The sequence below is a fragment of the Culex quinquefasciatus genome, chromosome 1, assembly GCF_015732765.1.
Source record: "Culex quinquefasciatus strain JHB chromosome 1, VPISU_Cqui_1.0_pri_paternal, whole genome shotgun sequence".
NCBI lineage: Eukaryota > Metazoa > Arthropoda > Insecta > Diptera > Culicidae > Culex > Culex quinquefasciatus.
The window spans coordinates 36,108,895-36,131,691 of NC_051861.1; the positions used below are offsets into that span (position 1 = coordinate 36,108,895).

Below are 22,797 nucleotides of genomic sequence, written 5' to 3' on the forward strand. Positions count from 1 at the left end.
CACGCACTGAACCAACAAAATTCAAGCTTAGTTATGTTTTAAGAATGGTCTAATAACTTTTTTTGTGAAAATATCAGTTGAATTCAGGTGATCCACAATTGTGAAGGTACAATAACATCCCACAATCATGGAACAGGCAATTTGGAGGCAGTGTTTTGCTGCTCCGAATTAATTAGTCTTGAAATGCAGTATGTTGTTTTAAAAGTACTACTTTTACCAGTGAAATAGCAAGAGAATGTAAAAATAAAGGTCCTAAAAATGATAGGGTCACCAGAAAAGGTGAATTCCTGGAGTTTTTTTTTGACAAGGTCCAATAAACCAAATTTCCAGTTTTTGCTTTTTAGGTGTTTTTTAATACCCCTGACTCAAGGCGGTTTCAAAAACACCCAAAAAGCAAAAACTGGAAATTTGGTTAATTGGACCTTTAAAAAAACTCCAGATTTGCAGTTTTTTTTAAAGGTCCAATAAACCAAATTTTCATTTTTTGCTTTTTGGATGATTTTAAAGTGTTCCGAATATGTAGGATGACTGTACGCTATCAAATCGGGCGTCTAATTTTAATACAAGTCCCTTTGACACTAAATTTCTATCTTATCACCATTTCAGGCTGCAAATTATTGAAAAACACCCCTTAGGACAAAGTTTCACGCAGATCGAAGAGGAGTCGGGGCAGCTGCTGTGTGAGTTGGCGGAGACCTTATGTTTTTTCAGGGATTTTGTTTTCAAAAGCATTTCAAATTCAAACTAAAATTGACCAATTTCATAATTAGGCCGTTGCAAATATTTTTCAATGTTTATGTTTCTTTCACGAATTTTCACCGCAAAAACACACACACACACACAATGGCAAACATCAATCACTTCTCCTCAAACTTGACCTCCGCGGGCGCCCTCCCGTTCAACCTCTCGTCCTCGTACAGCGCCCGGTCCAAATGTTCCGCCTTGTGCCGATACTCGTCCCGCAAATTTTCAATCCTCATCTGGACCACATTCTTATTCAGCTCGATATTCTCCCCCTCCATGATAAACTTCTCGTACTCTTCGTCCTCAAAGTGTTCCTGAAATTTGGCCAAGAACCGCTTCAGCGAGTGCTCCTCCGAGGCCAACTCGTCCAACCGGACGCGCATTTCGTCCTCCAGCTTGTGGTAGAACTGGCGCAGATCGTCCTTGCAGTCCTGGTAGGCGGCCATTAGGCGTTCCTTGGCCGCGGGACTTCCGTCCAGTCGGAGCAGGTACGGCGCTAGGAAGTCCGCCTGTTGCTTCTTAATGAGCTCTTCGCGAGCTTTGGTTTGCTCGTACTTTTCCAGCCGGATTCGCCGGGCCTCCGAGTTGCGCAGGGGGTCAAACAGGCTGAAGGATAGTTTGGGGGATTCGATCTGCTTGCGGCGTTCCTTCAGGAGGGATTCGATTTCGACTACCCGGCGGTAGAAGGCACGCGTGGAGGCGTCTTCGGCTTTCAGCTGTTCGTTGAGGAGCAGGAACAGTTCCAGCTTGGTTGGTTGTGGGTCCCAGGGGTTGGACTGAAAGGGAAATTGAAAGGCAATTTAAATGTTTGTGGAAATATTAAGGTAATTTATAACTCACAATATACCCGGAGGTGCAGCTCGGATCGTACGGCACCTCCTCGCCCATCTCCGACTTGGGTGGTTTGATGAATTCCCGCGTCGAAGCCGTGATGCAGTCGTCGCCGTAATGAAACTGCAGCACGATCCGATTCTCGTCGACGAGACACGTGCGCGTCGCAATGTCCCGGACCGCTTCCTTGGCCACGTTGCGGTGATATTTTTCCGTTATTTGCTGTGTGCGGGCGAGAGAGCGAGAGAGTGTGGTAGTAGAATAAGAGAGAGCGAAATAAGTTAGAGCAAGGAAGAAATTTTATAGCAAGCTATGCTTGCGGGGAAAAATTTCGACCATGCGTTTGCTGTAGTACTAGAGTCGGCCAGTTAGCGGGCTATAATTTGGCTAATGCTGGACTTGAAAGCTTTGAGTTATCAGGATATAAAGCATATTGTTTCAGACAATTCAATCTAGAACGAACTACCTATCAAGTTTATTTTATAATACTCATATAATACTTCTTAACGCTCTCACAAAACTGAGATTCCACCGATAACTATATTCATCACAGTAAAAATTGTGTAAATTTGGAAGGTGTAAAATTTGAGAACAGAGCTCAAAACTGGTCAAACGCGCGCTTCGAGCAAAAAACACGTTTTATAGCAGTTTAGAGCGCGCTGTAGCTTTTGACAGGAGCAAGATAGCACCATTCTTTTTTCGGGAAAGTTTTAGAGAATTTTCTCACTTTTAACATGATTGAGTTGGTTTGAAAAATTTAGTGAAAAATAATCAATACAATCAAAATGTTAAAAGATGGTTTTCCCATACAAAGTATGGACGCAACTAATCGTTCCCAAATTTTGAGGAGTTATTAAGGGCCTAAAAGCAACCGAAAAACCTCGTTCTGAAAAATCGACTATGTCGAGCCACTCTAATAAGTATGCAGTCAATTCTGTTTTGCCTCAAATAATGTAAAAAAGACACACTTTGTTGCGACTTAAGCCCAACTTGTTTTTGTTATCAGAGTTGGCTTAAAAATCTTTTTTTGGGCTGTTTCACAGGCCAAGTTAGTGAAAATTTGGCATGGAAACTGAACTAAAAAAACATATTTTGTATTTTATTTTATGATTATCACACAAATTTCCTGTTGTTTCAACACTTTGAGAGTTTTTTGCCGGCCAAAAACTTTTAAACAATCAATGAAAACAGATGTTTAATTAATTTATAACTCTTGAAAGTGAAATTTTGTTATACAGTACCGTAAAAAGTTAAAATAAAACAAAAATCGTCGAAGCTGAGAGTTTTGTTTTTTTTTAACGGTGTAAACTTCAATTTCAAAGGGGAATAGGATATTAGCCGATTGGTTTTTCGCATCGACAGCCAAAGCAAAACACTATTAACACCTGGAACAAAGAACGAGAGCAATTCTCTACCAAAACCGGAAATGGATTTTATTTGTATTTTTTGATTTGGCTCAAACTTTGTGGGAGACTTCCCTATGACCAAATAAACCATAAAATTTTGGCTGCTGTCCATACAAAAATGGTACGTAAATATTCAAACAGCTGTAGCTTTTGAATGAATTTTCTGATCAATTTGGTGTCTTCGGCAAAGTTATATTTTGAAAAAAATTAAATCAAGACTAGCATTTTGAATGGGCGTAACGTTCAATGTATGGCCCTTTTGAAATGTTAGTCTAGATTAAAAAATCTCAAACTTTCTGTGGCTAAAATCAAACTTTCTGTGGCTATATCTTGAAAACATAGCCTTTTATTAGAAAATCTGTATAGAACTTTTCGAATAAAAATTCAATTTTACATTCAAAAATTTCGTCGAATTTTTGTTTCATTAAATTTCGACTTTTTTTTCAAAAATACACAACTCGGCGGCAGATTTTTTGACCATGTTTCTCTACGGCTCAAAAGTTGCGGGTTTTTATCCCCTAAAACATATCAAAAAATCTTTAAAATAAAAAAAAAAACGTATTTTGGGGATTTGAGTTTTGTGAGAAAAAAGTTGATAAAAAAATCTGCATTTTTTTCTGTGTACCATTTTTTTCTAAATAGTCCTCAAGAATACCTACAACTTTGCCGAAGACACCAAATTGATCAGAAAATTCACTCAAAAGTTACAGCTGTTTGAATATGTACGTACCATTTTTTGTAACTTTCCAGAGTTACTTTTATGAGTGTTTCAATGTGGTGCTAAGTTGTAGAGCAGGCAAAAACAATAAAATGATGTAATATAATAAGGGATTTGAATGTATAAATCACGATTTATTTGAATTTTATGAAAAAGTTTTTTGAAAGTGTGATTCTTTGACAATTTTCGACAAGATAAAAAAATACTCAATAGCCTGTCCCATTTTGAGATCATGTCGAGGAATTTCAGGTGATCACTTCTTAAATGATAGATTGTGATGTTAGGAACAATGTTTTCTTAGACAAGAAAAAATAATAAAATACTTTCTCGCACCCCCTAGACACTTTACTAAAACTGTTTCGATTAGGTGTGTATTATCTTCAAACGATAGGTTTTTGTCCATATATTAAGATGCACTATCAATATTGGGCCAAAACTTAAGTTTTTGGACTCTCCCAGGCGGATTTATGTCGGAAAAATCGCATTTTTTCGAAACTTTTTTCAGAAATGCTCATTTAATTAGCCTATTTTTCCCAGTAAAACCAATACATGCAGCTTGTAGAAAATTTCATGGCAAACATTTTTCCCTCTGAGAAAATGCAATTTCGACACTCTAGAGCCGAGATATTTGAGTTTTAGTGAGAAAAAAAGTGCCAATTTTCAAAATGTCTCAGAATTCAGAAGCAAGGCCTACTAATTACACGATGTTGCAAGCATGTGTCGCAAAGGTCAGAGTATGCTTTCTTATAGTAATAATATAGTAAACAGTGATGTTTTGGAGGTACACCCCATTGTAATGTTATTTGCGTGTTTAAATCGCTGCAATTCAAATAGCTTGCAAGTTCAGTCATACTTTTTCCTCGGTTTTCGTACCACTTTGATTGTTATTTTACTCACAGAACTCTTTATGTTTAATGTTTGTTCACGTTCTGATTATGTTTAAACAATGTGTTTAGCAATTCGGAAATTGCTTATTTTTATTTGGCGGGGGCTTAAGTTAATATTGATTTATAGAAAAAGAATATCAGAGAAAATTTTAGGAAAAGTGGCTGCATTTAGATGAATTTGTTTGGAAAATTTGCATTAAAATAAGTTCTGGAAGACATTTCCGAACTTTTTTCATAAAAAAGATGTGTTGCTTCAGAATTTTTAGTTTTCTCTATTCATTAATCAATCCTTAATTCTAGTAAGGGACCATTCATAAACCACGTGGACACTTTGGAAGGGGGAGGGGGTTCAGCGATTATCCACGCTCCATATCATTAAGAATTGTTTCGTATGGAAATTTCGGGGGTCTGAGATTTATAAAAATGTGTCCACGTGGTTTATGGATAGTCCCTTAGCCCCCGCCAAATGACAATATGCGATTTTTTCGAATTGCTTAAGATAATCAAAACGTAAAAAACATTAAAAAGCTCTGTGAGTAGAATAACAATTAAAGTGGTACGAAAACCGAGAAAAACGTATGACTGAACTTGCAAGCTATTTAAATTGCAGCGATTTAAACACGCAAATCTTATTGCAAAAGGGTGTAGCTCCAGAACATCACTGTTTACACGAAATTTGATTTCAGATTCGGATTCAGCGGCCAAAATTACTATAAGAAAGCATACTCTGACCTTTGCGACACATGCTTGCAACATCGTGTAATTAGTAGGCCTTGCTTCTGAATTCTGAGAAATTTTGAAAATTGGCACTTTTTTTCTCACTAAAACTCAAATATCTCGGCTCTGGAGTGTCAAAATTGCATTTTGTTTACCATGAAATTTTCTACAAGCTGCATGTATTGGTTTTACTAGGAAAAATAGGCTACCCTAAATTAAATGAGCATTTCTGAAAAAAGTTTCGAAAAAATGCGATTTTTACGACATAAATCCGCCTGGGAGAGTCCATGAACTTAAGTTTTGGTCCAATATTGATAGTGCATCTTAATATATGGACAAAAACCTATCGTTTGAAGATAATACACACCTGATCGAAACAGTTTTTGTATTGATTCCAAGCGATTTAAGAAAATTTGTTCAAAAAAGTGACTTTTTTCAGTAAAGTGACTAGGGGGTGCGAGAAAGTATTTTATTATTTTTTCTTGTCTAAGAAAACATTGTTCCTAACATCATAATCTATCATTTAAGAAGTGAGCACCTGAAATTCCTCGACATGACCTCAAAATGGGACAGGCTAATACTCAATTACACGTAAAACCCCATTTTCGAAATCGTGAATTAAGTTCATAGATGGGAGAACCACAAAAGAAAATATTCACGTGTATAGAGCAAATGCACCATACTAATATTTTTTTTGCAATTCCGTCTTGAAACTTCCTACTTTTCCTGTCATTCTCGCGTGACGAAACAGCCTACTTTTATTTACTAAAAATAACAGAATCGAAAAGAAACACATTTCAAAACAAATGCTGAAAAGTTCTACTTTTCAGCACTGAAATGGATGCTGAAAAGTTGAACTTTTCAGCACTAGTTTTGAAAAGTAATACTTTTCAACATTTTTTTGATTTAAACGATTTATTGACAAAATACATGAACATTGGACTTATAATTTCACTCAATGGGTGTTTTTCAGAAATGCAAAAAATGTTGTATGGAACTCGTTGCAAACCTCGATTTTTTCAGCACTTGTCGTATTTATCCAACTCGGTGAACCTCGTTGGATAAATGTACGACTCGTGCTGAAAAAATCTTCTTTTTGCAACTTGTTGCATAAACTACTATTTTCATATTGATATCTTTGAAAATTTGAACATAACTTCCTGAGACAATGACGTTAGAAAATTGTGGCTGTTTCATTTATTCGCTTTATCTCAGTAACCCGAGGTCCAATCTTCAATGTTTCTTGGACAACATTTTAGCAGTTTTCTGAAAAAAATCAAAATAAATTACGAAAAAATATGTTAAAATCAAACTTAAAGTTAACAAATCTTAAAAACTTTTTCAAAATTTATGTGAAGTAACTCTTGTTTGCAATTGAGATTTTACACTTCAAACAGTTGTATAAAAATTGGGATTTTGATTTTTTTTTTTCCAAAAAACACAATTTCAAAAATCAACTAAACGCTGCCCAAATTATATGAAGACTTGTAGGGGTAAACCAAACACGCAAAATAGCTTTCATGGTCATAGGGAAGACCTCGAAAAAGTTTGAGCTAAATAAAAAAAAAATGAAATTTATTTCCGGAATTTGTAATTTGCTCCTGTAGAAGTCATGAACAAGATTCTCAGGAAATATTTATCGAAGAGATAAAAAAAAAAACAAAATAAAATTTTACTGGTTGACATCAAATAGGAAAAGTATCAACAAAATCAAAACTCACAACAACATCAAAACTGTCAAATGTGAAACAAATTACTCATAAGTAAATTAAATAAAATCCTTACCGTAAGCTTGCAATCTTCGCTGGTTGCAGTATCCCTCGGAATGTTCTTGAACTCTCTATAGTAAAGCCTGAAATGAAATTTAATTGTTATACTAAACCTGCTTCAAACTTATTCTCCACTTTGCTCCTCACAAATCCTCCCTCCTCTCGTAGTGCTCCTTCACGTACGTCGGATGATACACCAGCTCCCGCAGCGAATCGAACCTGTACTGGTGAAAGAACGTCAACCGACACTCCCGGTTCGGTTCCGAACTGCGCCTCAACGCACACAACGAATCCGGCCGTCCCCTCGCGAATCGCTCCTCAATGTCCCGCGCTTCAAACTCGTACACGATCATCTCCAGCGAGTCATCCCGGTTGATGTACCACTCCCAACGGGTCACGGGTCGTTCGTAGTCCAGCGTTTGAAACAGGGTCAGCCGCTTGACGAGCCCGACGAGATTCGAGTACGGGGCGAATCGCTCGTAGATCGAGCGCTTGAAGAAGATGACCTTGGCTCCGCCGGGGTAGCGCTGCTCAAAGTTGGCCATCGAGATCGAGAGGGGAGCCACCCAGGAGGCGGGGAGATCTAGGTGCTTCTCCTTTTCCAGTTCTTCCTCGGTGGTCATGGGCTCCTGGTCTTCGGGGACGACGCAGTCCTCGCGCATTTCAAACGGTTCTCCTGGGAGGAAGTGTTCCCAGTCTTGGGTGTGCTTAAAGTCCCAGCGCATGTGCTTGATGTCGCTGATGGGGTCCTGCTTGTTGACGTAGTAGTTGTACTGGTTCCAGACGCTCTCGATGCCGAGGTAGTTGGGCGAGTCCACCTCGAAGCGGAAGCCGGACGCTGGCTCGATGAAGAAGGCACTGGGTGGGAGGAGGACCTTCTCGCCGGTGTTTTGATCGATTGTGGTCTCACGGTAGCCGGGCTTGTAGCACCAGGGTGCGTTCAGAATGACCACGACCCAGGCGTGAATTCGGTGGCCTGCTTTCAGATCTTCCGCTGGACGTTCCAGATCTTCAATCTCGCGGAGGCGTTCCTCGACGCGCTTGCGCTCCTCCTCCTTGATCTTGGCCAGCTTTTCCTCCTCAAGTTCTAGGAGGTAGCGGCTGCGCAGGTCCGGTGGAGCCCGCAGTTGGTACTTGCTCGGTGGTTCAACGCCCTCGGGACTGCCTTTGGACTCCTGGAGTTGGGTGAAAGGGGGACAAAACGGAAGAAATTAGTTTGGGCTGCGGTTTTCAAAAGAATGTTTCAAGAAGAGACCACTAAATTGTAGTCGGGTAACAAGACACGCAGGTATGACATGTGGCGTTCGACATATGTTACCGGTTCAAATGAGTCTGTTCAAGGAGGCGCAAAGGCAAGCAAAGTGAGGTTAGTGATCCTTTGCAGCCCTAATAGCTCGCTCCTCTTTCGCGCGGTTTTCGCGAAACTCGGTTTGCGTGCTCGGGGATCATCACCACGGGGGAACCCAATTCATTAGGACACATGGATGATGAGTTCTTCGCGAAAGGCAAGAAAGAAACGGAAGGGGCGGTACTAATTTAGGTGAGGTTTTGACAGGGACTCGTGTTGCGTGTTTTTTTTTCTTGGTACAAGAGGGGCAGATGTCGCTGACACTTTTTATGTGTTCTTAATAACTACTATCGTTAAAGTGTAGAACAAATCAGCATTCAGTAAAGTTCAAGGTGACCAACTTGAAACGTCCAACAACCAAAACTTTACTGAGTTATGTTACGTAATGGCCCAAATTGCGATTCTTGCCATTTTTCCTACCATTTTGCCGTTCCCTCCGATTTATCGGAGCCTTGATCTCAGCTCTACCTTCTTACGCGATCTGATTATAATCATTAGCGTGCGGCGCTGGAGGCGCACAAAAGGGTGCTACAGGAACTTGGAGAGAAACGCAAAAATGAAACATATTTATATAGGGTAATCGGTTAAAATGTGTTCAAATTGAATGTTTTTTTTTCAATAATTTATGTACCATTAAAAAAGTAATCTTGAAACAAAGTTCAGGTGGGACGATCCAAGACGGAATTATGTGCTCTCACCCTTAAATGTTTGAAAATCTGCCAAGAGAAAGTAGTGCAGAGCATGGTTGGGTGATTTCTACGTTCTGTTTTAACGTATTTAAGTGTGTTGAATTTTTCTGTAGCCAACCTCGCAAAACGATAATATCAAAATTGTTATGACCAACATTGAGCGATAACAAAAACTCGCGTTTTTTCGCGGTGGTGATCCTTCAAGGTATCATGTTTTTAGTGGGGTTCTTTTGAACTACGCAGAACATTGAAGGCGCTTGGAAGACCTCTTTTGATAAAAGTGCCACCAAGTGCAATGCCAAAAACCGCACTGCTAGGCTGTCCACCATTGAAAAAACGGCTAATATCCTCTTTTGGCAAAATCGAGATATTAGTTGTAGAGGATGTTTCAACGCATCTTCTAAAACTTGAATTTCACTAAAATAGTGTTTAGTTTTGGCTGCCGATGCGAAAAACCAAACGGCTAATATCCCATTCCCCTTTGAAATTGCCGTGGCAAAGATTTGGTGACAAACACAAAAACGCGTTTATCTCGGAATACTTGATTTGGCATAATAGCCGAATTTTCAATTATGGGCAGTAAGGAGGTCATAAAAAAACCATCAATAAAATGGTTCCAAAAAAGATTCAGAAATTTTGATTAAATTTATGGTAAATTCAGATGTTATGATTCTCCGTTGATCAACTATGTGTTTAATGTGTCATTTACTCATCAAAATGTTCATAATAAGACAAGAAACAAATTTGTAGAAGGTTGCAAATCGCTAAACATTTTGAAAATTATATTTTAATTGAGTTTTGAATTTGTGGGATTTATTCAGTAATTAAATTCATAAAACCGTTTTAGTTTTAAAATTTTACTAAAATTAATAGATAATTGCAACATTTTTGTGAACATGTATCACGTGCCTGCTATGATTTGTCTGATGCAACCAAAATTTTTGCAGGTGGGTAATTCTCTACCAACTCACACGAAATCGGGAAAAGTAGCCCCGACCCCTCTTCAATTTGCGTGAAACTTTGTCCCCTTCCATTTTTGAACATGCGAAAAAAGAGATGTTTTTCAATAATTCGCAGCCTGAAACGGTGATGAGATAGAAATTTGGTGTGAAAGGGACTTTTATGTAAAATTAGACGCTCGATTTGATGGCGTACTCAGAATTCCGAAAAAACGTATTTTTCATCGAAAAAAACATTAAAAAAGTTTTAAAAATTCTCCCATTTTCCGTTACTGGGCTGTAAAAAAAATTAAAAAACATTTCATTTTATGGGAAATTTAATTTTCTTTTCGAATCTACATTGACCCAGAAGGGTCATTTTTTCATTTGGAACAAAATTTTTCATTTTAAAATTTCGTGTTTTTTGTAGAGCAGACAATTACAAAAATTTTGATAAATAGACATAAGGAGTTTGCTTATAAACATAACGAGTTATCGCGATTTTACGAAAAAAAGTTTTGAAAAAGTAACTTTTTGCGATTCTCTTTGTTTCGTCGTCCGTGTCTGTCGCGGGTGACCATGAACGGCCATGATCAACGACGACCAACTTATTCAAAACTTTTTTTTCGTAAAATTGTAATAACTCGTGATGTTTATAAGCAAACCCCTTATGTCTATATATATTTTTTTGTATTTGTCTGCTCTACATTTTTGTATAACATTGTTACACTCTAAAAAATAACCCTGCAAAGTTAGAAAAAACACGAAATTTTAAAATGAAAATTTTTGTTCTAAGTGAAAAAATGACCCTTCTAGGTCAATGTAGATTCAAAAAAAATGTTCCAATTTTTTTTACAGTCGAGTAACGGAAAATGGGAGAATTTTTAAAACTTTTTTAGTGTTTTTTTTCGATGAAAAATACGTTTTTTCGGAATTCTGAGTACGTCATCAAATCGGGCGTCTTATTTTACATAAAAGTCCCTTAGACACCAATTTATCTCATCACCGTTTCAGGCTGCAAATTATTGAAAAACACCTCTTTTTTTGCATGTTCATAAATGTAAGGGGTCGTACCGCCCCTCCGTCACGAGATATCAAAAAACGGACCTCGGATTCGTGATCAGAGACAAAAGTTACCCCTTAGGACAAAGTTTCACACAAATCGAAGAGGGGTCGGGGCAACTGCTGTGTGAGTTGGCGGAAAATTACCCAGGTTTGAGATTTTTGCCTTTTTCACCTTACTGAGGAAAAGCTATAAAATCACTCGAAAAATGAACTTCTTAATTCGACCTCGTAGACCCACCTTCACGTATACCTATCGACTCAGAATCATGTTCTGAGCAAATGTCTGTATGGATGTGTGTAGGTGTCACTCGATTATCTCCGGACTGGATGAACGGATTTTGACCGTATTAGTCTCATTCGATCCGTCTTGGGGTCCCATAGGTCTCTATTTAAAATCAGCAGGTTTAGTTAAGTACTTCAAAAGTTATGCTAAAAAAACAATTTTGGCGTATGTCCGGAAGATTGTAAAAAGGGTGGTTTTTGCATGAAACCCTATCATGTTATACATTTTCAGAAAGTTATTAAAAATACCTTTCCAATGAGCCCAAAACATTGAAGATCTGACAACCCTATCAAAAGTTATTAGCACTTAAGTGTTATTTATATTTTTGGAGGCCGGATCTCAGATATTTCAGTAAAAATTATGTCCGGGTCCATCATGCGACCCATCGTTAGTTAAATAATCGAAAGACCTTTCAAATGAGCCTAAAACATCAAGGATCTGACAACCCTATCCAAAGTTATTGGCACATAAGTGTTATTTATATACTTTCTGGAGGCCGGATCTGAGATATTGTGATAAAAATATTGTCTGAATCTTCCATGTGAACTTTCGTTGGATAGGTTTTTTTATCAGACCTTGCCGATGAGCCAGAAAAATTGAAGGTCTGCGAACCCTATCAAAAGAAATCAGTAATAAAATTGATTTGTTAAACATGTTAAGGGAATGTTGCTATTTTTACTGAATGTATTGACTTTATGAATGTGAGGAAGGCACCAACCACCTAAAGGTGGATTAAGTATCGTTTGAAGAGTATTATTGCATTTTTATGAATAAATATGATATTTCCTTAAAAGGTTCTAACAGGGTTTTATGCCTCGGACTTAAAACCTTGTGACAATAACAGCTAAATGGATTTCAATAAGGTTTTATGAAAGTTTCAAGAGAGTCTCGAAACCCCAATGGCAATTTCAGGCCAAACGGGTTTATCGCATGTTTTTTTAAAACCAAGGGTGTTTTGACTGTCAAGTGGCATAAGGCATACAAAAAGCTTACTTAAAACCACAAGCTCCTGAAAAAGCTTTTAACGCGGCCAATTAGCAGTGCATAAATATGGCGCTAAACGCGTGTTCTGATTGAATGTGATTGACCGTTATTTTTGTTGAAAAAATAGAGTCAAAGTCAAAGAGTCAAAGTCAAAGTCAAAGTCAAAGTCAAAGTCAAAGTCAAAGTCAAAGTCAAAGTCAAAGTCAAAGTCAAAGTCAAAGTCAAAGTCAAAGTCAAAGTCAAAGTCAAAGTCAAAGTCAAAGTCAAAGTCAAAGTCAAAGTCAAAGTCAAAGTCAAAGTCAAAGTCAAAGTCAAAGTCAAAGTCAAAGTCAAAGTCAAAGTCAAAGTCAAAGTCAAAGTCAAAGTCAAAGTCAAAGTCAAAGTCAAAGTCAAAGTCAAAGTCAAAGTCAAAGTCAAAGTCAAAGTCAAAGTCAAAGTCAAAGTCAAAGTCAAAGTCAAAGTCAAAGTCAAAGTCAAAGTCAAAGTCAAAGTCAAAGTCAAAGTCAAAGTCAAAGTCAAAGTCAAAGTCAAAGTCAAAGTCAAAGTCAAAGTCAAAGTCAAAGTCAAAGTCAAAGTCAAAGTCAAAGTCAAAGTCAAAGTCAAAGTCAAAGTCAAAGTCAAAGTCAAAGTCAAAGTCAAAGTCAAAGTCAAAGTCAAAGTCAAAGTCAAAGTCAAAGTCAAAGTCAAAGTCAAAGTCAAAGTCAAAGTCAAAGTCAAAGTCAAAGTCAAAGTCAAAGTCAAAGTCAAAGTCAAAGTCAAAGTCAAAGTCAAAGTCAAAGTCAAAGTCAAAGTCAAAGTCAAAGTCAAAGTCAAAGTCAAAGTCAAAGTCAAAGTCAAAGTCAAAGTCAAAGTCAAAGTCAAAGTCAAAGTCAAAGTCAAAGTCAAAGTCAAAGTCAAAGTCAAAGTCAAAGTCAAAGTCAAAGTCAAAGTCAAAGTCAAAGTCAAAGTCAAAGTCAAAGTCAAAGTCAAAGTCAAAGTCAAAGTCAAAGTCAAAGTCAAAGTCAAAGTCAAAGTCAAAGTCAAAGTCAAAGTCAAAGTCAAAGTCAAAGTCAAAGTCAAAGTCAAAGTCAAAGTCAAAGTCAAAGTCAAAGTCAAAGTCAAAGTCAAAGTCAAAGTCAAAGTCAAAGTCAAAGTCAAAGTCAAAGTCAAAGTCAAAGTCAAAGTCAAAGTCAAAGTCAAAGTCAAAGTCAAAGTCAAAGTCAAAGTCAAAGTCAAAGTCAAAGTCAAAGTCAAAGTCAAAGTCAAAGTCAAAGTCAAAGTCAAAGTCAAAGTCAAAGTCAAAGTCAAAGTCAAAGTCAAAGTCAAAGTCAAAGTCAAAGTCAAAGTCAAAGTCAAAGTCAAAGTCAAAGTCAAAGTCAAAGTCAAAGTCAAAGTCAAAGTCAAAGTCAAAGTCAAAGTCAAAGTCAAAGTCAAAGTCAAAGTCAATCAAATCAACTGCAAAGCGGGGGGGATCTAGATGAACCAAATTCAAAAGCTAAGGTAAAGTAACGCCACCGTCTCACCTGGCCCTTGCCCTCCTCTTCCTCCTCCTCCACCAGCGGCACGTACGGACAGGCAACCCGGCGCTGGTCGTTGTTGACGATCTCCCGCGTAGCGTAACCGGACACCACGCACGCCGCAAATCCATTTCCTATCAGATAGCTGCACAGAAGGGTGGCCAGCTCGAAACTGTTGGCCTTGCGACGCCTCAGGACCGTGTCCGGCGAGAGGAGCCGCCGTGGCTGGAGAATGGGGAAACAGAGAGAGAGAGAGAGAGAGAGAGAGAAGGAGAAGTTAATAATGAGGGGACGGTGACGACAGTGGAGTTGGAACTTTTGCGGTGAACAACGAAAAGAAGAAAAAGAGAACGGCAAAGTACACGCACTGCAGGTGGCGACATATTATGAGAGAGGGCAGCATGTGTGTGTATGCAAAAAAAAGAGAATAAGGAATTAATAAGAAGAGGGGAAATACTTCAACAACAGTTGTATTGATTCATTCCTTACGGTGAATGACGCAAAAGGGTTAGCGGGGACACAACGCATGCAGGAAAAGAAGATTATTGATTGATGAAGCGGGAGCAACTTTGTATGGAATGACAGATACGGATAAACTTTATGTTTATATTTTAGAGTGACCATGGACTTTTTGAGAACTATCATCAAAATGTATTCTCGATTTCACTGAGATCTTTTCAAACACGCACGAAGCAAAATGATCATCGTTCGGTCAAAAAGTTCATCGTTTTTGCAAAACGAGAGAGAATTGAGAGAAAAATGTCCATTTCCGGTCTCTTTTCGCTCAATTCTCTCCCGTAAGCGTCGAATTCCTTAATTTTCTAGACATTTGTGTCCCATTTCCTGCTCAATTATTCCTGTTAGTGACTTTTTACATGCATTCAAGTTCATCGCTCATGAAAGTGAGTTCACTGTAAGTGCTCGTTTGAAAACTTACCAATGAAATCGAGAATAAATGTTCCAATTTTCCAAGTGCTCTAAACACTGCTGTCCCTGTTCAAACTGTAGTCCCGATTCGCCCCAGATGACGGTACCTATTTTGACTGTAGTCCTGATTCTCCCTTGTTGGCGGTAATGTCTTCAAGATTATTTGTTAAATATTTTTATATAAAACATGAATATGTAAACTTATCTAAAATTCAACTAGTATAATTTTATGTGTTGTCTTTTTATTTGTAATTTAAGAAATTTAAAAAAAAATTGTTATGCTTTTCTAGTCATGATATATAAAAACATGTGTTTATAAGAGACTTATTTAATTTGAATCACATTGGATTAGATATTAGATATGAAACTAAAACACAACAAAGAACTAAAAAAATCTTTCAAGCTATCTAAAAACTGTAGATTGAAGTGTAGATCAACACCAATGATCTATTGAGCTTATTCTATGATTTTAAGCTTGAAAATCATGCAAACATAATGAAAACATAGATTTAAGTACTGTTTTTAAAAAAATCCCGGGATCCTAGGAATTCCCGGGATTTCATACATATTTTCCCGTTTCCCGGGAAATTCAAAACCCGGGAAAATTGGACGCCCTACAATCAAAAAATTAAAAAAAAAACTTCAAACATTCCGCGGAGGCAGGCGTGACAAAAAAAGTTGGAACGATGTTTATAATAGCAAAAATCCCAGATTTGATCAAATCGAGTTCTGCAAAGTTTAAGGATCATCTTGACTTACTTACGTTTCACAAAAAAAAGAATCGTCTAGCTTGGTTGTGTTTAGAGCGTCCAATTTCCCGGGGTTACAAATTTCCCGAGAAACGGGAAATTTTCGGCCAATTTCCCTGGAAATCCGGGAAATTTTAAATTTATTGAAAATTGTTATGGTCTTGGTATTAATCAATATTAAGCAACAAAATTGTATAGGACATCATCATTAATGGTTTAAATAAGTGTGAAGATCAATTAACAGCTTGACTGCATGTAAAAAATCATTCAACTAGAAGAAAATGTATTTTGGTATCTTTTGATGAGAAATTTCAAACATGCCTCTGTGACCATTTTATTGAAATGAGAAAAAAACATGCAGAAATTATGTTTTTCATGAAAAATACTGGTTTCAGCTCTTGAACAAATGGTAAAGCTCTTTAGTGTTGGTTTAACTCCAAACAACACAATGTTTTCAAATATTTGAGCAAACTTTGAATATATTCTTGCATTTTTTTAGAACATACAATAGAATGTTATATTGGAGTTTTTTTTTTGAAAAGGTCCAATAAACCAAATTTTCATTTTTTGCTTTTTGGGTGTTTTTGATTACCCCTGACTCATGGCGGTTCTAAAAACACCCAAAAAGCAGTTAATATTGTTTTGATTAAATAACATCAATCTGTTGAAAATTAATAATAATTTAATTTGTAATAATTTGATACTCATTAAACAAGATCTATTCCCAGTTGCCTTAAAATTAGTTTTATCAGTAATAATTCTGATGTCATAATTTCTGATAATCTGATAAGTTATTTATAAACCAAACAATACATTTAATTTAACAAAATCATGTTAAGTTTGTTCATTTATTATTTTTTCAGAGCATTTTCAAAAAAAAGTTCAAAAAATTTAAGATATGTATACTTCCGCTTGAATTTCAAGAATTCCCGGGAAATGTGCAAAATCCCGAGAATTCCCGGGATTTTTTTCCCGGAACGGAAAATTGGACGCTCTAGTTGTGTTATGCCCGAAAACCAGCGAGTTGAAGTTACCGTTCCAACTGTTTTGGAAGGCTTGGGCGTTCCAGTGTTAACTCAACGGCGAGGTGACGGATGAAATTTTTTTCGTGACGATCAAAGTCACAACATACAGTGTAACGAATTTGACGTACGAGCAAGAAGGGCTAAATCACTTTCTCGGTTGCGGGCCGGGGTTGCTAGAATGTTCCACAGGAGATTTGGCCATTCCAAGCTCCACTTCTACTCCCAAGAAAACCCCGATTGGATTGCGGCCCGCAAGAAGTGGAATCAAAGATTTACCCTCCCGGAAAGGTACACCCGAAATCTTTTTTCTTTCACTTTGAGTTGGAAAACTAGTTTTTGGTTGCGTTACTTGAAGGAGGAAGCCAGGGAAAAAGGTTTTCTTTCCAATACACCAGGCGATCAATTTTGGGGGGTAAATTACCTCGACGTCATGCATGTTGGTTGGCTTGCGAAAACCGTTTTTTTTTTCGTTCCAAAGACGGTGGCGAGATGAGTAATAGGGTTCTGTTTCAGTTTAGCTTTCGATGAATTCAATGAAAATTGTGATTTTTTTTCTCTTTTCAATGGTGATTGGACCTCAGCAGAATTCATCAAAATTCGATGGAATCCTTCAGCAACGAAAAATAGGATTTTTTTGGTTTCTTTTCCACACACGAGATCCAATTGACACCCGGCGAAAGGTTGATTGAGCCGTTGCAACCGTTTTTCTGCTTTTCCTTCAAGCCTCAAGAACTCGATGGATTTGACCATTTCTTTTCGGAAGAAATTGCAAAACAGAACCTGGGAGCCGTTATGTTCCGCTTCGTTAAGGAAATAGGCCGAAACTTGAGGCCCAGAAACCTGCCCGGCAACGGAATGAAAGGGAACAGGTCAAATTGAAAGCAACAAACAACAACAGCAACAAGAACAAAAAATTGCGACGCTTATTAGCCGGTGCACTCAGGCCGCAAGTACTGTGGGCTTGAGTCAATTACTCAAAATCTGGAAGGTGTTTTTTTTTCGTTTTGGGAATGTTTCCACGTGGCGTGACCGGGATGGATGGTCTCCACGCGATGCGAGTGGAATTTTAAGAAGAAATTATGCTTTTAACGCAAGAGTGACATTACTCAATCTCATCTGAATCGTGGGATCGACTGAATTTTCTTCGGTTTTCTGGAATTTGTTCTAAATGAATATTTACCTGATTTTGAATAAAACTGCATCATGAACGCATTAACATGGAACATTTAGGCAAATTAGGCATTAAGTTCAGGTAATGAGGTTCAACATTTTACTTCATTTAAGTCATTTGAAAAATGATCAAAACATATGACTACCCAATCTTTCTCTATAGATGGAAATGTTATGTCTTTTTTGTTTTGGTTTAAACCATGTTACAGTGAAATAATATTTGAAGAAAAAATCAATCCATCCAATTAAACGACCCCCGGGTCTTTTGTGGTCTCTATTGCAAGTTTCTGCTCGAACCTAGGAGTCCAAAAGCTTGAATGGGGAGAGCACCCAAACCTATTGTCCCTCTAAGGAACCTTCCACTCTACACCCACAATTCCAAGTCGAGAGAATCGTTCCCTCAAAATTTGTTGAGAGCTCAGCGCCAAAATCGAAAGAATAATGCTATAACTCACACCATCATAAAAAATGAGTTCATTCGTTAATTGATACAATAAATCTCCAACAAGTGTCATACATCGACATCTGACCACTCCTTAATCAACAAGCTGTGTTGGCCGTGGCAGTTAAGTCATTGGATCAGTATGTCAAATGTTTCTGGTTCTATTCCCGTAGACGACACTTTTGTTTTTTTGTTTTGATGGATGAACTATTTTTGCAAATGAACCTCGAGAGAATAATGCTTTCGCTCATCTCGTGCTGTGTTATCTGTGTCCGTAAATGGTACCACTATTCTCTCGGACTAACGTACACCCAGTTTTGGGTGTAGGGTTCGAATTGACGACCTTTGGATTGCGAGTCTAACCGCCGCCAGCGATGCCACCGGAGCAGGCTTGGTTTGGTGTGTTGTTTGTACTTATATAGCAGGGAGACGACTCGCAAACCTGGAATGCCATAACGGCTTAACAACACCTGAGGCCGGGACCGACGTTTTACGTCCCTATCCGAAGGAAGGTGGGACCAGATGGGAATTGAACCCATGAAAGCGCAACCATTCGGCCAAGCCTGCTGCTACAAAATATATCTATAGACTTTAAAATCTTAATAGTGTAAACTAGAGCGTTCAATTTCCCTCCCGGGAATTCCTGGAAATTTGTAATTTACTATTTATTTACACGCTGAAACCAGTTAAACTTGTTCTGGAATAAGTTATTTGTATTTTCAACTTCATGTGTAAATATTATTCTTGAACAAGTTCTCTCTAACTGGTCAAAAATGATATATGAAAATTCAAAAATCTGTATCTTTTGAATAAATTTTTTGATCGATTTGGTGTCTTCAGCAAAGTTGTAGGCATTGATAAGGGCTACTCTAAAAAAATTAGACACGGTAAAAAAATTATTGATTTTTAATTTGATTTTTTGTCTCTTACGCTTGATTTGCAAAAAAACACCATTTTTTATATGTTTTAGAGGTAGAGGGTGACGAGCGGGAATTCCCGGGAAGCAATTCTCGGGAAATCGACCATTTTTGGACCTCTCGATTCCCGGGAAATTCGGTCGAGACTCCCGGGAAATTTTAAACTTAAACTATTGAAGCAAAATTATATAAACTAATCAAGAATTATTTGAAAAATTCAAAATTGTTTGGAAGATTGGATGTTTAATGTTCGATGTTCAAGTTCGAATAAGTCAGTGTTTCTCTAATCTTTCTATTCATATATATTTTTTAATTTTAACTTGTCAAAAATTCCAATAACTATAATCGAGAGAAGACAAAAAAAAATTGGACCCCAAAATTTACCTTAAAACATACTTTGCAGTTACACCCCAGAAATGAAATTTAATGTTTTTTTTTTTATAAATCCAGTGTTTTTTAAATGTCCTATAAGATATTGGGTCTCATATGTTTATAGGACGTTGTAAAAAAATAGAAATATTTTTTTTTATTTATTATTTCTAAGAGGTTATAGCTTTTTCATGATAAGTTCAAATTCCATATATTTTCTCGAGCATAGCAATGCTTATATATTTTTTTTAATTCTTAGTACCTAAGGTAATTTCGCTGTATCAAGGTAATTTCTTTTTTTTTGTGTAAAAGGCCATTTTATGTTTCACATCAACCTCAATATTTATTATATTTTGTAAAAAAAAACTCTGGAGCGGTAATCTTTGTAAAGTTAAGGTTCGCCAATTGTAAACACTCCAGTTTTCCTGATAAGGGGTCGTGCATAAACCACGTGGCCTTTTTTTGGAGAATTTTTGACCCCCCCCCTCCCCCCTCATGGTTTTTCGTGGTTTCACGCCAACCTCCCCCCCCCCCCTATATGACCACGTGGCTTTTTCCTCCCAGGTGAAAAATCTTTAAAAAAAAAACAGAATAAGTATAGATTTCAAAAATGTTTATCCACAAATGATGTACTGTCAGTGGTGGTGACTTTTGGTCAAAAAACGATATTACTGTTGTTATTTTAACTCAATAAAAACATTTCAAATTATATCGAAATAAATATTGTTGGGGAATGCTCCTGAATTTACTAACATTTTCCCAGAATATGGCTAGTATAATCACACCGTTCATAAATGCCAATCGTTTTAAAATTAACTCAAACTCACCCTTTAGAGGGGGTGACATTGGGTCAAACAGAAAACATTTTAATTTGTGTAGGTGCTGTAACACCATTAAAACCAATTTGATAATATATAAAAAAACAGAAATTCACTTAAAATTGTGAAAAAAGTATGATATCACAAAGTTTAAGGTAAATAATAACAGTATAACAATTTATTGAAATGGTACAGAAAGTAAAAAATACCTTCAACAAAACAAACAACTTAGTAAAACATGTGTATTCAAAATTATGGAATTGCAGTGTAATTAATTGCATCCAGAATAAATATGCTTTAAGAATTAAAGCTATTTTGATTTATAAACAGCATTCATGATTTAATTTAAATGCGCTTTAAAATATTTTCTTCAAATTGAAATTAATTAAATAGAAAAGTTTTGTTTGAGGAAAAAAATATTTTCATTTTATTTTAAGGAAAATATCTAATTATTAATGCTCCTACTTAATATTTATTTTATTCCAAACATTCATAAAAATCCTAACTAAAGCAACTTTTCTTTTTAATTAAGCATGATTGATTCCAATGATTCAGTGTGTCCAAAAAAGTCGAGCTGTTCAATTTTTTTCTCCATACAAGACTCAGAGACAGGGACAAACATTCAATATTACGACCTTTTGAAATGTTAGCCTTAATTTTTTTTTTTTGGAAAATATCGACGTAAGAAAATTATGGGTTGTTTGGGTAGTAAACATCCATTTTTCTGTTTTAAAATCTTTGCATGGCAATATCTTAGAAACAAAGCAATAAAGAATTTTCTCAGCATATCAAAAATATTTTTTTTTTCAAAACTAGGCAAACTTGGGCACTATTTTTTTTAAATTAATAACTGCAACTTATTTTTAAAAAAAGTTACCTAAATATAGCTATAACTTGAAAACGGTGCACTTTATGAAAATTTTACTAAGGTACTTTTAGATTGCAAATTTGATTTTACATCGAAAAATAAAATTGAAATAAAGTTGCGGTCAATATTTCGATTTTTTTTAGTCAGTATTGATTCAAAAATTCATAACTCAAACAACAATTTTTTGCCCGTTCTGAAAATTTCTAAAAAATTCACAAAATTTAAAAAAAATAAAAATAGCGTTTTTTTGCAAATCATGTATTAGTGACAAAAAGTGAAATTAAAAATCAGCAAAGTAAATTATCATTTATCATTTTTTTCAGTGTAGTCCTTATCCATAACTATAACTTTGCCGAAGACACCAAATCGACCAAAAATTTCTTCAAAAGATACAGATTTTTTAATTTTCATTGCTGCCAAATTTGTATGGAAAACTATATGGACAAACTAATGATGCAAAATGGCTTGGGCACCAAAAAAAGGTTTCAGACGGATTAAAAAAATCAAAAAATTAAAATTTAAGAATAAAGATCGATTTTGTATAGAATTGCTCGAAAATCGATTTCGCGTCTTTGGAAAAGTTGTAGACAACGCGCTAAAAATCATTCTTTTAGTCATGGCCATCCAAATTGTTTAAGTCTTACTCTTACTTTAAATTGATTTTGCTATCGACTACGTGTTTTGATAAATTTAAAAAATATTGAACTAAAATTTGGAATTTATTTTAAATTTTTTTTTCAGTTGTTTAAATAGGCAATTATCTACGATTTAAGATTTTTGATCCAACTTTTGGTTGGAGATATTACCTCAAAATAAATACAAAAAAATATTAAATAAGATAATTTTTCAAGCGAGTTGAAAGTACCGTTCCATTTTTTTTAATGATTTTTTTTTATGTTGATCTTGACGGCATTGAATTGAAATTTATTTCACAAATTGATATCGGCATTTGAAAATTAATTGACTCTTTAAAACTTTTTAGTTATTATTTTAAAGTGTCTATATATTTGAGTGGTTTTATCTCAAATATGAAGTTGAGGGTATAGTATATTTTCTCAGCTTAAAGAAAAACTAATATTTTCAGGAAAGGCCCCTATTTTTTAAACTTTAAATTAATTGAGAAACAAAAACAATGTTTGCTTGAAGCTCGTTTTTTTTCTCTAAAAATCTAAAATGTTTGCCCATGTTTCTCTTTGGCTCAAGAGATGGTCCCTATTAACATAAAAAAAAACTAAAAAAATACCTACAACTTTGACGATGGATAGTAATCGTGTATTTTATGAAATGTTATGTAATATAACAATCCGAATTGTGTAACCCATGAAATAAGGAATATATTTTAGACCAAAATGTTCATCAAATTTTTTGGTGAATCTTAAAGTATGTATCGTTCGTTTTTTCGTTACTGGTTATTTTTTAATGTTAGATGTTTCACTTGCAAATGAAGTAGTGAAACTGAAATTTTGAGCGATAATCCTGAAATTGGGGTTTTTAGTTTCTTTGTACTTAAAAAATATTGCATGAGAGAGGAGATACAAGATATCTTGAGTTTGTTTTAAGTGTCAAAAGGAAATCTTTCGATTAAGATTTTTCGATCACTTATAGGACCAGCTACGGTAATTAGCTAAGATCTGAGA

At 36.1% G+C, this 22,797-nt stretch overlaps 1 protein-coding gene across 1 annotated transcript in view; it reads right to left on the minus strand.

The window, feature by feature from the left end:
- Positions 1 to 813: 813 nt before the first annotated feature.
- LOC6046335 (coiled-coil domain-containing protein lobo) overlaps positions 814 to 22,797 on the minus strand; it is a 75,765-nt gene continuing 53,781 nt past the window's right edge. Inside the window, exons 2-6 of the mRNA XM_038248150.1 lie at positions 13,882 to 14,100; positions 7,220 to 8,247; positions 7,089 to 7,155; positions 1,585 to 1,797; positions 814 to 1,520 (exon numbers count right to left, since the gene is read on the minus strand). Of these exons, the coding sequence (XP_038104078.1) occupies positions 858 to 1,520; positions 1,585 to 1,797; positions 7,089 to 7,155; positions 7,220 to 8,247; positions 13,882 to 14,100 (2,190 nt within the window). The 3' untranslated portion in view covers positions 814 to 857. The remainder of the gene's footprint in view (positions 1,521 to 1,584; positions 1,798 to 7,088; positions 7,156 to 7,219; positions 8,248 to 13,881; positions 14,101 to 22,797) is intronic.